At 30.2% G+C, this 15,973-nt stretch overlaps 1 protein-coding gene and 2 long non-coding RNA genes across 4 annotated transcripts; 2 read left to right on the top strand and 1 right to left on the bottom strand.

Moving 5' to 3' along the window:
• The first annotated feature begins 3 nt into the window (after nucleotides 1–3).
• LOC106691234 (uncharacterized) lies at nucleotides 4–5,523 on the top strand. The gene is made up of 3 exons (XR_001344748.2): nucleotides 4–152; nucleotides 4,483–4,623; nucleotides 4,778–5,523. It is a non-coding gene; the product is annotated as an uncharacterized lncRNA (long non-coding RNA).
• A 32-nt stretch (nucleotides 5,524–5,555) lies between these two features.
• On the bottom strand, nucleotides 5,556–7,955 carry LOC106691235 (uncharacterized). The gene is made up of 3 exons (XR_001344749.2): nucleotides 7,238–7,955; nucleotides 6,972–7,115; nucleotides 5,556–5,877 (listed from the first exon to the last, which is right to left on the bottom strand). It is a non-coding gene; the product is annotated as an uncharacterized lncRNA (long non-coding RNA).
• A 1,865-nt stretch (nucleotides 7,956–9,820) lies between these two features.
• Nucleotides 9,821–13,713, top strand: LOC106691239 (putative nuclease HARBI1). Of its 2 annotated transcripts, none has more exons than XM_014436954.3 (6): nucleotides 9,821–9,923; nucleotides 10,495–10,724; nucleotides 10,802–10,977; nucleotides 12,590–12,728; nucleotides 12,808–12,949; nucleotides 13,213–13,713. In XM_014436954.3, exons 2-6 carry the CDS (start codon nucleotides 10,524–10,526, stop codon nucleotides 13,596–13,598), a joined length of 1,044 nt encoding a protein of 347 aa, XP_014292440.1. In that variant the 5' UTR covers nucleotides 9,821–9,923; nucleotides 10,495–10,523; the 3' UTR covers nucleotides 13,599–13,713. The 2 variants fall into 2 exon arrangements, with proteins under 2 accessions (XP_014292440.1, XP_014292439.1); XM_014436953.3 differs by having other exon boundaries at nucleotides 9,844–10,068.
• The last annotated feature ends 2,260 nt before the right edge of the window (nucleotides 13,714–15,973 follow it).

Here is a 15,973-nt window from a genome sequence, read left to right as displayed (position 1 = left end):
ATATTGTTATGTTTGATACTACTGATTTAGATATTCTATAATCTAAGGCTCCAGAGATTAATCTCATTAGTTTATCTCTGCCCCATTCATCTATACTTGTATCTTCTTGTAGTGCGTCTGTCTTTCCAGAGTTAGAATTTATTTAACTAATTGTAAGTAGTTAATTTTTTATTTTTATAGTTTTCCAAACAAACTTTTAAAAATAGGATAAATTTCTTATTTAAATTTAATTCTTCATGATTAACTATAAGTTGTTATGTATCCTTATTACATATGATATTAGTTTATATTAGAAACCATATAAGAAAGTTTTAATCGAAAAACAACCGTTAAGATACTTCCCAATTTTATTAAAATAAACTACAAATTTCTTTAAACAATGTTTTGGAGTACTGCTACACATATAACAATACAACCATAAATAAAGGTATATATTAATTAATAAAACTTTTTTTTATTTGAATTATTAAATTAAACTAATCAGTAATTTATATAACCTAGCACAATTTATTATTCTATTTACTAATTTTTATTTGTTTGGATTAGAATTTCTTAAATCTCATCATAGATTTCATGGCAATTTTTAAGTATTCATTTTATAGTGTTGAGACAGTTTTACTAAAAACCTATTTTTTTGGTTGTATATAACTTCTTTTTTTTTTTTACTGTTGACATATAATTTTGAGATTCTTCAGGATCATTCATTAGCTATGTATAACACTCATTTATAAAACAAATGTAAGTAATGTAACAAATGTATATTTATTAATCTTAATTTGTATTCTGTAAATTTTATTGTTTGATAAATTCTTTTTTCTAAATAATTTGATTTTTTGAACTGTAGAGCATGTCTATGTGAGCAATAAAGTAACAAAACCTAGCCTTCATATATATGTACACATTACAAAATAGTCTTTTTATTATTGTCATTATAGCCCATTTTTTATAGTATGCTAGAAATTTATTGAATCTTATAAATATATTTTTTTAACTTATATGAAATAATAATTTTTACATATCAGCAAAAAGGTTTTTTGATCCTAAAAAACTAAGCATCAATAAATAAATCTAAATTAATTTAAATCATGATTTACATAGTATAAATTTATGTTTATTCCAGAAGTAAAATGTCACTATTAAAATTAGATTTTCATATAAATTCAAATGGATTCCCAACATTTCCACCTAATTCTGATGTGTTAACATCAGAAAATTTAGACGCCTCCACCCATTTAAATGCATAGTTTAAGAAAAAAAGAATCAAAAGCGCTTTTTTTTTTTTTACTTTTGCAGGGTTTTTTCCCTCAATGGGTTGCCTCGCTGTCAGACAGTCCTTCCACTTCTCTCTGCCCCACCAGTCTTGCTCCTCAAGTCCTTCCATCGGGTTCGGGGTCTTCCTCTCCTCCGTCTTCCTGGTCGTTCCCTTTGCAGAAGTCTCTACGGCCACCTATGTTCTGGCATCCGCTGACTATGCCCATACCATAGCAGTCTGCTTCCAATCCTCTCCGGAACTCCTTCGGTCACCCCTGGCCTGCTCCTAATATTCTCATTCCTGACTCTATCCAGGCGGGTAATCCTCAGGCATCTCCTCCAGAAATCCATCTCTGCTGCTTGTAGTTTGGAGTAGAGTTCTGGGCTAAATGTCCAGGTTTCTGCGGCGTAGTTAAGTGAGGGCTCAACGATACTTCTAAAAATTCGCCTTTTGTTGCCCATTGAGATGACCGTATTGCAGAGGACTGGGTGCAACATTCTAGTTAACCTTCTTGCCAGACCAGCTTTCCTCCTATCCTCTGGTTCTGACTCACCGTCTCCATCTATTGTTGATCCCAGGTATTTGAAGGACCATCTTACATACACTTCCATTAATCTGAAGGTCCGCGGCCTCTTTGCAGTTTACTGGCAGGTATTCGGTCTTATCAAAATTTATTTGTAGACCCCACAGGCTGTATTCTTTTTTTAAGGCCTTCAGCGCTTCTTTCAGACCATCTCTACTATATATGACCACCGCTTGGTAGTCGGCAAAGAAAAGGGAGAACAGCATATGTCAATCAAAAGTATATATCAAAATATAAAAGTATTAATAAAGAAAAGGAATATACCCACAAAACAGAGAATTTCTAAATAAGACTTTTGCAAAAAAAAAAAAAAATGCCAGTAAAGTAAATGAATCATAATTAAGTCAATTGATTTTTTTATGCTACATGTTTTAGAAAATAAATCATAGTCATATAAAAAAAATTATTAATTTTATGCTATGATTGAAAAGTTTGTTAGATTCATATTATGTTTCTTGTAGGAAGAATCACATTTAATTTGTGTGTGTGTGTCAGATAATGATAAGCTTTTGCAGAAACAAATAATATATGTTTATACAGGGGATTTCCTGATATAAATAGCTTTGGCCTTCGCCTACTGACATTGTTTATAAAAAATAACATAATACAAAATTTCAACACTAAAATATTATAATAAAAAGAACTGGTATGATGAATGAATTTATAACAAATAGAATAATATGAAATAAAATAAATTATCTATAAATCATTTGCCCTGATAATATCTAGACAATTATTTACTAACTTTGTCTCGAATTAATAGGCAAATATTTATACTCATTTGGTTCATTTTTGTTTTCAAAATCATCCACATGTTTATACAACTAGATCTTTTATGTGCCTACTTTTTTTTAAGTAAGTACTCAAAATCTTCTGTAGATCACTTAAGGAATGAAAATTTATTTTAATTAATTAATTTAATTTCTACAACAAAACAATATAATACAGTTTTTATTTATCCTGAGACATCTAGTTCCTTTTGAATAATCTATAATTCAAGAATTGGGACTAAGAGTTAAAATAAATGAGTAATTTTACTTAATATGACACAATGTCTCAACTTTGGGTACATTAATGTATACTTCTTCTTTCATTCCTATTTTATATTGAAACTTCTTTTTTCAGCTTATGAAATTCTTTTAAATGATAGAATGTTAACAGCCACTATATCAAAATTGATTTTAATCTACTACTCTTTGAAACTAGTGTGTTCCATAAAGAAAAAATAGCCCTTGGTAAAAATGTGAGATGCCAACATGTATAAACTTATTATTGCACATCCAGAATGAAAGAGGCGTAATTCCAAATTTTTAATGTCAGAAGAAATCTATTAAAAATTATCATATGAAATGAGAAAAAGTTAATACTTAATATAAATGGGCTATGGTCCAGGTGCGGTCAAATAAAAATCGAATAGTAATAACTATTTTAATTGAGCCAACGTTTCTCCCAATGTTGCAGGGCTTCGTCAGGGTTGTTTTGACAGAAGTCAAAGTCAGAGCTAATTATTAATTGAGTTAATTATTAATACATTTTTACATAATTACCTTGAATTGCATATTCATTATATAATTTTTATTATATATTACCATAAATTATATACTAGAAGATATTCCATATCTTACCTTTAAGGAATTTGAAGTAAATTAAAAAAAAATTTCATTTCTTATTCCTTACAGTAATGTTTCGATGAAATGTTTAACAACATTTATTTTTTAAATATATCATTTCAATTCTCAAATCATACCTATTTGTAGATTTTTATCGACATGTTCCTCTCTACAATCCCATTGGGTACTTTAATTTATTTGAGGAGATTTGGCCTATTTCCACTCCTAATTGTTATTATCTATTTTGGCCACATATTGATTAATATTGAACAATTCCTTATATGTTGACCAATTTACTAAACTTTTAATATTTTTAGTGATGTATATTGATTCTATACGTTTTCCACATTTATTATATAATGCTATATTTACAATTTCTACTTTATCAAAATTATAATTATTCTGTATACTCTGTTTTGCTAGTTCTGTGGCTTTTATATTTTGAGGGTTTTTAATGTTCATTTTATTTTATTTTATTCTGTTACTCAGATCTTACGATGTTTCACCTATGTAATATTGTTTGTTTTTTTTTAATTATTTACGATTAATTTTAAATATTTGGTATTTGATATACAATTATATTGGAAAACTTAGACGTATTTCATAATTATTTAGATGAAATATATCTTTCAAAAATGATTCATTAATTAAAATTACAACTTTATTTAATAATTACAATATTTTGTAGTGTTTTCCCCATTACCAGATTGATTTAATCATTAGTAAATTTAATCATTATTGGAAAATAGATTTAGTCTTAATAATCATAAAAAAAGATTTCATAATACCCAATGGAAAATTAAAATATTTTAATATAGTTAAGAAATCAATACAAAATGTTGGGAAATTTAAGATTTTACCCCTCCTAACAAATTGATATAGCAATTCCTACGAGTAAAATTGTGCTGTGTTGAAGGTTAATCATGTCACAGAATAAATTAACTTTATTTCATATTAATAAACAGTTAAAACTATACTAACTGTTGATTTTAATATTTTTTTTTTATATCAAAACTTATTTTGTTAAAAAATTAAAGGTGAAGATGAAATACTTTGGACTAATGGCATTATTGATGATAGTTTTTCTTTCATTCTGCACAAACATCATTGAGTCAGCTCCGGTTAATAAAAAGGCAGACAGTCAATATGATGCCAAACGAGCCTACTATTCACCAATGGTAAGTCATTAAGATGAACTAGGATTTCAAGCAACATATCAGTAATAATTTGTGTATTAAACATTATGTATTTTTCATATAATCAAATATATATATTGTATATTTAAATTAATCTCTTTGCTTTTGCTACAATAAATTTCGTCTTTACTTTTAGGGCTCTTTAAGACAAAAACGATCTCAACTGCATTGAAGAACATACAATTAATCCTTTGGATATAAGAAATTTGCAGTCTCGAAACATTTTCTACAAAAATTTTTGTTACAAATACATCAATAAATATGAATGAAAAAACTTCTTTACAGTTAATAAATAAAATTATTGCTATTTTTAGTATTGTAATATAAACTATTAATAAATTACAATTTGAATAAAATCAAAAATTTTAGGATCTTGGAAAAACATTCAGTGAACCAGTAAATAATTCCTGATCATTTATATTTACTGTTTTCTAGCATTAATTGTATTGAATCTCAACTATATTCATAAAGTAAAGGAAAAAAAGAATAAAAATAGTAAACAAAAATACATCTATATAAAGAGATTTGAATAAAAAATAAGCACCATAAGGAGCATCTCTTGATGCTCTAGTAAAAATTAGGAATCATAAATGCCTGAATAAATGAAAAATAAAGTATAGTAAAAAATAAATCCTAGTAATATACATGGTAAAAAAAACTGGATTTTTTTTATGGTTTTAACAATATTTAGCATCCTCTTTAAGGATGTACCCACATAACTCCACAAAACATAATAAATCCAACCTAATTGTAATGAAAATTAAGGTTGAGTTTAAAAGAGGATGAATAGGGATTTACCCCAGTTTGAATCTCAACTATTGGTAATACTTGTATCAATTTTTATTATAGAGTAATAAAAAGACAACACAATATTTCACTAAATGTGTATTTTTCTTTAAAACAATTTTTCGGCTTTAATGACACCTCCTGGTACACTGAAAATGGGCTCAGTTAAATTAAATGGCACAAGTTATAAATCAGTATTCCTGATGATTGCTTTATAACTGATACATTGTCTTTACCAATAATAGGGATAAATCAAAATTAACTCTGGCAGCACCAATTGGATCTTCAGATAAAATTTAAATTTTTATTTTTTATTAACCTTAATTTATTTAAATTTTGCCAGATATTGATTCAATATACCCATCGAAAACTACTGTATTGTATGAAAGATGTTCAGCACTTAAATAAATAATTGAAAATTCATATGCCCAAGAGAATAAGTACATGCCCCTGCAATGGTCACAGACAAGCCGATTACTCATAACATGTTTTGGACAAAATATGGACTTATAAATTGTTATTTTAAATATAAAAACAATAATTATAGTTAAATATAAATAAACATTGAAATCATCCGAAGAAAGAACTCCTTTTTAATCATGACTTCATTCCCACACACCCATGGGACTTAGAAGAAAAAAAACCAAAGAAAAAATTCAGTGATTATCATGCCTTTCTCCTTCCTACACTCATTCAACTTATACTGGCCTCCTACCCACTCTAAACGTGCTCCAACCCATCTTTCATTCTCCTCAGAACCGCCAAGGATCACACATCTAATGCCCATGTACATGAAACTCGTAAGCACACCCAACGTTATGCTAGAGAAGACACTAACAAAACAAGGTGAATAGTTATATCATCACCTATAACATCACTCGGCTCGAGAAAAGGAAAGTTATGCTAGAAAACCTATTGACTTCCACCAGACCTACAGTACTAACACTAACTGGCATAAAACTAAACATACAGACCGGAGTGTAATTCTAGACTACAAAAAATTCTTGTCCTTCACTATTCAATCTAAGATGGCATGGCAGTCCTCCTATGTTGCAATGGCCTCTCTTGGGTCAGGAATAGAACAGTCCACAGTGATACCATACGTCTGAGGTAAACCTTTAAAATTTTCTTACAGGAAACAATAAAAACACGTATTATACATTCTTATAGGCGACCTAAATGGGAAGTACCACACTTGAAACTGTACCAACAGTAATTGTGTGTACTAACCAACCAAAACCAGTTATACCGTCATATACCAGCTGAAATCACTCTAGCTCTCAAACAGATCCAGACTTGACCTATTCCTTATACAAAAGTCAGACAGGTACAATAATTACACTAAACTCGAGTTCAGTGATAGAAACATCTACCTTGTTGAGGTAATGCCTACAGTTTGTCCTGGTACCAGTTTAAGATGTGAAGTATTCTAACATCAGAAGGTCTTGACAATATATGTTCTAATACCTAAGGTAAGCTGGATGGGAGGTGAATTGACAGGAGGATCGCAGATGGAAACTCCACTGAGTAAGTAATTTACTTACCTTGTGTAGGGATGGTTTTAGGTTCTTGCAGGACTTATTCTACTCTAAGGTATTCGCTAACAGTCGAGAGGGTAAGCAGTTATACAAGTATTCACTGTAGATGCTGGTGAAAGAAGAGAGATGGCCAAAGTGTTCAGTTATGCTCTGAAGTGTAAAGGAAAGAGGAAAAAATCCACATTAGAAAAAGTGAAATAATAATAAAATGTACATTTCCAAGAATAGAATTTAAGAATTCTGATTCATTAATTAATATTATTACACACTACCTCCTTAGGATGTAGGTCGCGTCCAGTTGACCAGTAATAGTTACTAGATCTGTGATCAGCAGATACTAGCAGTGTGAAACTAGGATTGAACCCACCATCTCAACCCCAAACATGTAAATAATATGAACAATAACAGGCGAACTAGAAAACTTATAAAACATCACTCTATACTAACAAACCCATAGCTATTTTTTTTGTTATTTGGGACCACTGTGTATAGGTCTGCCACGAAATAAAGAAAGACCATTGACTAAAAATATATTTTTTGGATATAAGTTGGTCTGAAATGCAGAGATCTGCTCAAAACTGCACATTGAAGGTTTGACTCCATTACGATATTTTCCAAGTAGTTGTAGGAGAACAGCAACAAGAAATCTAAATGAAGGGTATAGGGGAAAAACGATCAGAAACACATTTTATCTGGCATTCAATAAAATTGAGTTATCTATCTCTTTCAATGCTGCATGTCAGTTTCTATCCAATAATTCAATTAATTGTATCAAACGAATTTATAATAGTTTGGAAAGTTTTCATTTGACTCTATTTGCTAGGACAGGTATGTTTATACTTTTAAGACATTGCACATTGTTTCAACTCTTGTTAATAACCAAAAGTCAAAAGAACAAAACAAGCATATGGATACTGACATTTGTTGGTTCCTTTGTTTACCAAGCATTTGTACAAATCTTGTATTGGTGGCAAGTAGCAAACGTGTAGATTCAGCATAAAACAATGCAAACTGAAAACAAACGTGTGGATGCAGTACAAGAGCCCATTGACTTTGGCCCAAAAACCGACACTCGACGGGATGGCCGTAAATTCACCCCAACTTGAACCAACCAATCCAAATAACCTATCCATACGCCTGCGCATGAGCGAATTTGTTATTTTTTAGCTAACTTGTAGAGGTATCTTTACTGTTCGATATCTCATTTACAAGTAGGTGTCAGTCAGACTTACACTATAGCAGTCTTCATGATCCAAGTCAATCATACCATCTTGGCTTTTGAATGATTTCTGTCATTCCAACTTACCATATAGAGGTCCTAATGAAAGTGGTCATTGGAACAAATCTATGACCTACGGCGGCCATTATGTAAAGGTGGAACTACATGTTGGCCACTTGCCGCAAATCGGAGATTTGTACAAATACTCAGTAAACAAAGGAACCATCCAAGCGCCCTAACTACTTGCAAGTGTTTCTTAGAGAATCAAAAATGGCGGACGTGCACCATAACAGGCAAACATTGTTACCATTTTTTATGTTTAAATTTATTATATTTAACAAGTATCAGCAAACAACACCTGCTACCTTCCAACAACTTTCAGTTGCAACTTAACAAAGAACGATGGTGGAGATGCTACACAAGTGCTTTCACGAACCCTCTTAGATCTGTGTCCAAAAATCGACTCTCGACTGATCGGCAACAAGTTTAGGTAAACTCGTACCAGCCAAGCCAAATAACCCATCTACATGCTAGCGCATGCGCGAATTCGCCACGGTTTGGCAAGCGTGTAGAAGTACCTTAAAATCTGCCACATTAGTCAAACGGACCTCCAGGTAAACTTTTTACCATCATGTTTTTCAAACATAACTGTATAGGAATCCATAAACAAATATTAATTTACACTTACCTCTATGCATGGTTTAATGTTATATTATTTTTTTAGACTAATACGAGGAGCAATTTAGCTATATTTAGGTTTATCTTCGTTTTGCGTCGATGACGCATGCTTTCTTTATTTGTTGTAATGATTATTACTGGTACGAAACATGGACCCACCATTACGAGCCGGAAAGTAAACGGTAGAGTATGGAATGGAAACATCCAAATTCGCCGTGCAAGAAAAAGTTCAAGACCCAATCGTCCGCAGGAAAACTGATGCTTACGGTTTTCTGGGGCTCACAAGTTCCAGTGCTGGAACATTGTGAGGAAAGGGACACGACAGTGTACGTTACAGTGAGATGCTTACTGCCAAGCTAAAGCCTGTAATTCGAAGCAAACGCCAAGGATTGCTGTCATAAAGTGTGTTGTTGTATGACAATGTCCGTCTGCACACTGCTGAAACGCAATTTTGAAGTACTGGCTCATCCTCCATATGGTCCCGATCTTTCCCCTTCTGACTATTACTTGTTTGGTCCACTCAAAGCGGCATTAAGGGTCCGTCGATTTACCTCGGACGAAGCAGTGAAAGAAGCATTCCTGGCTCTCAGCTCAACCGAAAACCTTATTTTATGAGGGCATCATGAAGTTTTTACAACGATGGACCAAATTCGTTGAAAAGCAAGTGAACTATGTTAAAAAATGATATACTTGTAATTTTCCTATTTCATTAACAATAAAAATAATAAAATTCTATAACTATTTTGTGGATAATAATTGACTTACCCCCGTATATTACTACATCTTCTGACAACACCCCATACCAGGTAGAAAGTTCAAGAACAATTTTCGTTCTTTCCTTACGCAAGTAAATAACATTTTCCACTTCTTTAATTGTTCTATTGAAAATTTCAGAGGTTTGAAAAGTTTCTCCCTGGTGACGTTAGCCCGCGCTAGCTTCCTATTGGCTTAGAATCTTTGTTTACTTCGTTCGATGTTACAGAACGTCAAGTGAATGACAGTGACATTTATGTTAAGATGAAAGAGTTTAAGAGGAAAAAGTGATCAAGTTATTTATTGTTGTTAGTAAAGAAGTGGATTAGTTATTGCTCGTTTAATTTATTTTATTTTTCTTAAAGAATATTTGTAGATGTATCAATTATTGTACCATAATGGGTTTGCCATTATTATTTTGATTCAAAGTATCCTTCTTTTTCAAATATAAATGTTTGTATACTATTACTTATGGTTTTTGTTTAAAGTCTCATTTTAATTTTGATAATTTATCTATCATTTAAACTAACTGTGGTCATAAAAAATTACAACAACCATCTAAAATTACTAAACTGACTTTTTATATCCTTAAAACATTACTGCTTGATTTATATCCTTAAAACACTGCATTTAAAGATTAGATTTGTTGATTTTGTTTGTGATTTTTTAACTTAAGGAATGTCCAAAATAAGTTTTGATTAATCACTACTGCAAGTATTTCTTAAATTGTTTAAGTTTAACAAAATAAGTTTCACATTTTCTTTTATATCTCCATTGAGTATTGTTTCCATGCTAATATAATATTCAATTGATAAAAACAATAATACTCCTGACAGAATTTTATTTAATTTATTTTTATATAATTTTTTTTGTTTACAGTTATATTGATATGGAATTGCATTATTCTGATGGATCTTATTGATGACCTTGAAGAAAGGCAAATTCACAGAGAGCAGCAAATAATTCACGAGCTTTTAAGGGACCATTCAAATCCCTTCCATTGCCCTGATGTTGTATTCAGAAACTTGTTTAGGCTGCCAAAAGAAGCAGTCAAATATCTTATTGAAAATCTTGAATTGGTCGAAAGTAGGTTACCAAAACATTTAAAGGTGAGTTATCCTAAGACACCAAATGAAAATAATTCATGGTGCCTAAGGACTACTAAAATTTTATTTAATTTTTCAAGGTATTCGCTGCTCTGCATTTTTTTGCACTGGGTAAGTGCCAACGATCAGTTGGGTCCTCCTATCTCAGTAGCCAAGCCACTGTTAGTCGATGCATCACACGAGTATCTAATGCAATAGCTGCCAAACTCTTGCCTTTATGGGTTAAATTCCCACGTTTTAATACAGAACAACCAGGGTGTGTATGATTGTTTACAGGAACAATATGCTGTGTTAGAAGTAAATTGAGAAACAGGGAGGAGAGTTAAAGCCAACTATCGTAGGCAAAAGGTGAGTGGCTACACTCCTCCTTCCTTCAATTTATAGCTTCTAACAAGTATTTATAAAATTGGTATTTGTTCAGAAAACCTTTTTTGACCCTCGACATTTTCAAAAAGGTTCTTCCATGGTCTTATATTAGGTTTCTATCTATGATATTTATACTTTACTACCTGACGACATACTCAGATATCGTTTTCAAATATTTCTTCTGGATTGTTTTTATTAAAAAATAAAATTAATGCATTTGTTATTTGTCAAACCCCCAAACTGTAAGGAATCTGTAGAGTTTTCATGAGCAAACAGAAGATTTGCATGTTTAGCTAAATTAATGTTCAAGTATTTTTGGTGATATTAGAGCTTTTTGGTCAATGTTAAAGCTCATTATTGTTAATAGCCATTGACTTATTCTCTGTATAGACAAAAAAGAGTTCTTGTAACTGGAGATCAGACAGGTAACAATTATGCATTTTTTTTTTTTTTTTTAATCTTAACAAATTTCTTACCATCTTAGTAACTAGTACAATGATGCCTTGATGCTTCTGAAATTTTTCTTCCTTTTTATTTTCTCTTGATTTTTACTTGACTTTTCGGAGTCCTTTCCTCATCTTCAGGACTACCTATAATTTTAACATTCTACCCCTATACAGAACAACCATGTACCATACTACAAGTATGGTAGTTGTTATATTTTTACCTTTCCTGTAGTTCTTTTTACTTTTTTAATTCATATTAAAATATTTTGTCATAATGTAGATTACTTGAATATTTTATTTTAATTATCATTCTGAACTGGCTGGACTCTTACCTCTAACTTAAATCTCTTTAAAGTCCCTCTACTATTGTTGTTATTCTATTGCTCATATCTTTTCTTGTTTTTAATATTATTATTGATTTATTTTTTTACTTTTTATTTCACTGTTCAAGAATATTGTAAACTGGAATCTATTATAACTGTAATTTGTTTATTATATCTGCATAATTCATGTAAAAGTTTTCAATTAACAATGATCGCACCTCAACAGACCTGGTATCATTGGTTATGATATTGCCTCTGCGTAGGGTTATATTTTTGAAAGTCATAACATTTTTAAACTGGTTTTTTATTATGCTGTGATATGCCAGTGCGGTTACCCTTGTATTTTTAGTATATTTTTCCAGATGGTTCATCCTGAAGATGAGGGAAGATTCCTGAAACGTTGATAAAGAAATTATAAGCACTTTTCACGAAAACTTATCTAGTATTATATCTATAATGTCTTGATTTTACATTGAGACATTCTATTTACAACATTTGTACTGTCATTTCACTAGTTTTATATTCTTCTCTTCTCCATTTAATTTATATAATATGATTAAATAACTGGTATAACTGTTCATGTTGTATCTATATTGTGTTAAAGCGATTTTATAATAACTTTTTTTTTTTTATGTTGTGAGTCACTATTAAGTCTTCTGAACAATTACCTGCTTATTTATTTGAAGTAAATAATTCCATGACTTATGGATAACATTTTTTTTTTTGTTCTTAGATCTTTTGAAAAATTGGGTTTCCGAAGCGTTTTGGGTGCTATAGGTGGTACACACATTGCTATTGTCAAACCAAGACAGAATAAACAGCCAAATATTTACAAAAATAACCACGGCTATTATTCTGTAAACACTCAAATTGTATGAATGGTTTTATTATCATTTTAATTAATTTCATTTTGCCGACTTTTAAAATATCTAATAATAGTAGCTGTTTTAGGTTTGTGATCAGGACAAAAAGATATTGAACATTACCGAATGCCCTGGCTCTACCCTCAGTGCTGTTGTCTGGCAGTGCAGTAGAATTGGGAAAGTGATGAAAGATAATTATTCAAAAGGCAATAAAAACACATGGCTATTAGGTAATTTTATGTGCATCTGTAAGTCTTTCCAATATATTTGTTATTTATATTTAATAAATTATACTCTTTATTTTAATAAAATTTAAAGGCAAAATTATTTTGTTCCTGAGTATGGTGTATTATCCAAAACGTAAAACTTTTTGTTTATTAATTAAAATTTCTGAAATAATTTGGTCTTTGAAATATAACAAATTTACATTTGCCTTAAATAAATTTCATTTATAACCTCTTTATTTATTTATTTTTTTTTTTGGTGGGGTTAGGAGATTCATGTTACCCCGCATATCCTTGGCTTCTTACACCTTTTGCATCCCCTTCCACTCCAGAGGAAGATAAGTATAACCTAATGCACACTCAAGCAAGGTCTTACGTGTTAAGTACAATAGGTCTGTTAAAAGGAAGGTTCCGTTGCCTCACTAAGGATCGGGTCCTCCATTATAAACCTAAAGTTGCTCTCAAAATCGTCAGGGCATGTGTAACCTTGCATAACCTTTGTCTCCATTATGGTGCCGAGGATGTGGAGGGAGAATGGGACGAGAGCGACCTAGTCCGGCAACCACCCATGTGTTTTTCCCTTGAAGAGGATTCTCTGACAGTTACAGCGAACCAAGTAAGGGCACAATATGCCCACGAAAATTTCGGTGATTAATATAGTAATATAATTAAAATAAGAAAAAAAACAGATGTAGTATACATATATGACAAATTATATCATTACAGTTTAGTTGTAAATTTAATAAATATAATAATTTTTAAGTACATAATCTTCTTTTCCTTCCTCCTTAGTGCATCTCAGCCTGAAGAGGAAATTTAAATATAAATAATTCATATCAATTATACTACATAAAAGATAAAACTAATGCGTTAGTAGATATATATTAGAAACAACAAATCTGACAAAAATGAGTGCAATTTTAATTACAAAATCTAACTCATGTTCTTGAAGTTTGATGAATCTATTATATGTTGGTAGTTTTATTAATTTATTTCTATTATCTGTGTTCTCTGTTTTTTAACATCTGTTTTGATCAAAACAGTGCTTCGAAAACTCTCTTGTTGACTTCAAGATTCAATCAAAACATTATTTTAAATAAAAATATTGTCTAATATAATATTTAATAGTCCAAATATGCAAATATAAGCATTTTTCATCAAATTAGAAAAATAAAACTTGACTAATTGCTTTTGGATACACTGATTTGTAAAGATTAGATCAGAAGTTTACAAAAAAGCAGCCATAAAAATCTGGGCCTTGCTTATAAATTAATAAATTCTATAAGTTTATAAATTTATATAAATACTTATATATTGTGACCTTAATTCTAAAACCTCCTAACTAGATTTTTATTTAAAATAGATAAATATAAGTATTAATTTAAAATAAAATGATGAAAACATTTTTTATTACAATCAAAGGTTCATATTTATTCAATTAGTAATACAACAATATAACAAATGCTTCCTTTAATAATTTACTTCTTACTAGTATGGATTTTTTGTATTTCTCAGAAATAATTTCCTTGTGTTCTGTTTCTACTACTTTGTGTTTGTTATAGGTTTCTTTTATATTTATTAGAATCTTTTTATGATAGGAAGTTATATGAAGAACATTTGGGAATTTTGACGGGAACATTTGGGAGTTTGATGGCTCTAACAATATTCAATTTTCTTATTTTAAAGGGTGTGAGTTTAAGGGATACAATAAGGACAAGTATTATTATTATTATTTTCTATTTACTAACTGTTGAAAGTTGATCAACATGGTGGACATTGCTTGGTGTTGATCAACATGGTGATCATTGCTTGGTGTTGATCAATTGGGGACCCTTGTTTTTCCCTCTCACATGGATAAGGCCTTTTACTCCATTATGTAGATATTTTTTGAACCTATTTTAACTGACAGAACCTTTTTTTCATTTTTCATTTGTTTTGGACCTCATAGGATTATAGTACTTACCTTAATCTATTTCTATCCACCAATAACTCAATTTTTAAAAATGCGACATCACCTGTTTTCTGTCTTTCCCCTCCTATCTTTCTCTTTGTAATGTTCCTATTGTTTTATAGGTTAAAATAAGTCCCATTACATAGCAATAAATTTTATCTATATTTCTAACATTTTAATATTTCTGGGCAATTGGAAAATCTTCAGTACATTAAAATTAAAAAAATCAAACAAATATTGGATATGTTTATATAACATAATTTAATTTAAACAGTACTTGATATGATAACTTACAATTTATTAAAAACTGCTTATTGTCGTGTAGAATTAGTAAAATTGATTATCGTCATAGGTTATAAATCATTTTGTAAAGCTATTGAAATTAATTGCAAAGAACAGGTCTTGACTTAACTGGTCTAGTTACATTGGTTACTGTTGTACTTCGTACCTTTTTGTTATCTTTTAATTATTCCTCTTCCTCAAATTACTTATTTCAACATCGAACATTACTTTATCTTTTACTTTTCATTTCTAATATAAGTTTAATTCTTTGATTTTATCTTCTAACATAGAATGAGAGTAATAATTGATTTATTCGAATTATTCATTGGAAATTTCTATGTTACTGAATTAATGTAAGAAGTTTAGGAGGAAATTATGGACACTAAAATGATTATAAATGGTCGAAAAACAAATTATTGAAATAACATTGCTGTTGAAAATGACAAAAGTGGAAACATTTATTTGTACACACTCAGTAGTAGCATATGGTATCGTAACATTTTTGTTGATTTGTTTGTCACATCACTAGATTTTTTAAGGTTTATTTCATAGATTTTTTTATGAATTTTTAGGAAAATAAATTTTTAATAGAATAGTGTTGTAGTGCAATAATATTCAGCTATGGTTGGTGACGTCTGGCTGAACACAAAACACTGTAATTAACAAACATTTTAACATTTTTAATGTTTCAATTTTGTTAGTTATCATGTTTTATGACCAAATATCTCAAATATGATAATCCACAATGCTAATTTGGCTAAAAACCTACAAATAAGGAAAAAAAAATTGCAAATAAT

Source organism: Halyomorpha halys, unplaced genomic scaffold, assembly GCF_000696795.3.
Source record: "Halyomorpha halys isolate HHAL.00 unplaced genomic scaffold, Hhal_1.1 Scaffold2185.1, whole genome shotgun sequence".
NCBI classification, from domain to species: domain Eukaryota; kingdom Metazoa; phylum Arthropoda; class Insecta; order Hemiptera; family Pentatomidae; genus Halyomorpha; species Halyomorpha halys.
This window is presented reverse-complemented; position numbering and strand designations above follow the sequence as displayed.

Bases quoted from the DNA above. Each gene is read 5' to 3' on its own strand.
- LOC106691239 (XM_014436954.3), top strand. From the start codon at position 10,524: ATGGATCTTATTGATGACCTTGAAGAAAGGCAAATTCACAGAGAGCAG. The intron at 10,978-12,589 runs GTGTGTATGATT...TTTTGTTCTTAG, and splicing joins TTTAATACAGAACAACCAGG to ATCTTTTGAAAAATTGGGTT. The intron at 12,729-12,807 runs GTATGAATGGTT...TAGCTGTTTTAG, and splicing joins ATTCTGTAAACACTCAAATT to GTTTGTGATCAGGACAAAAA.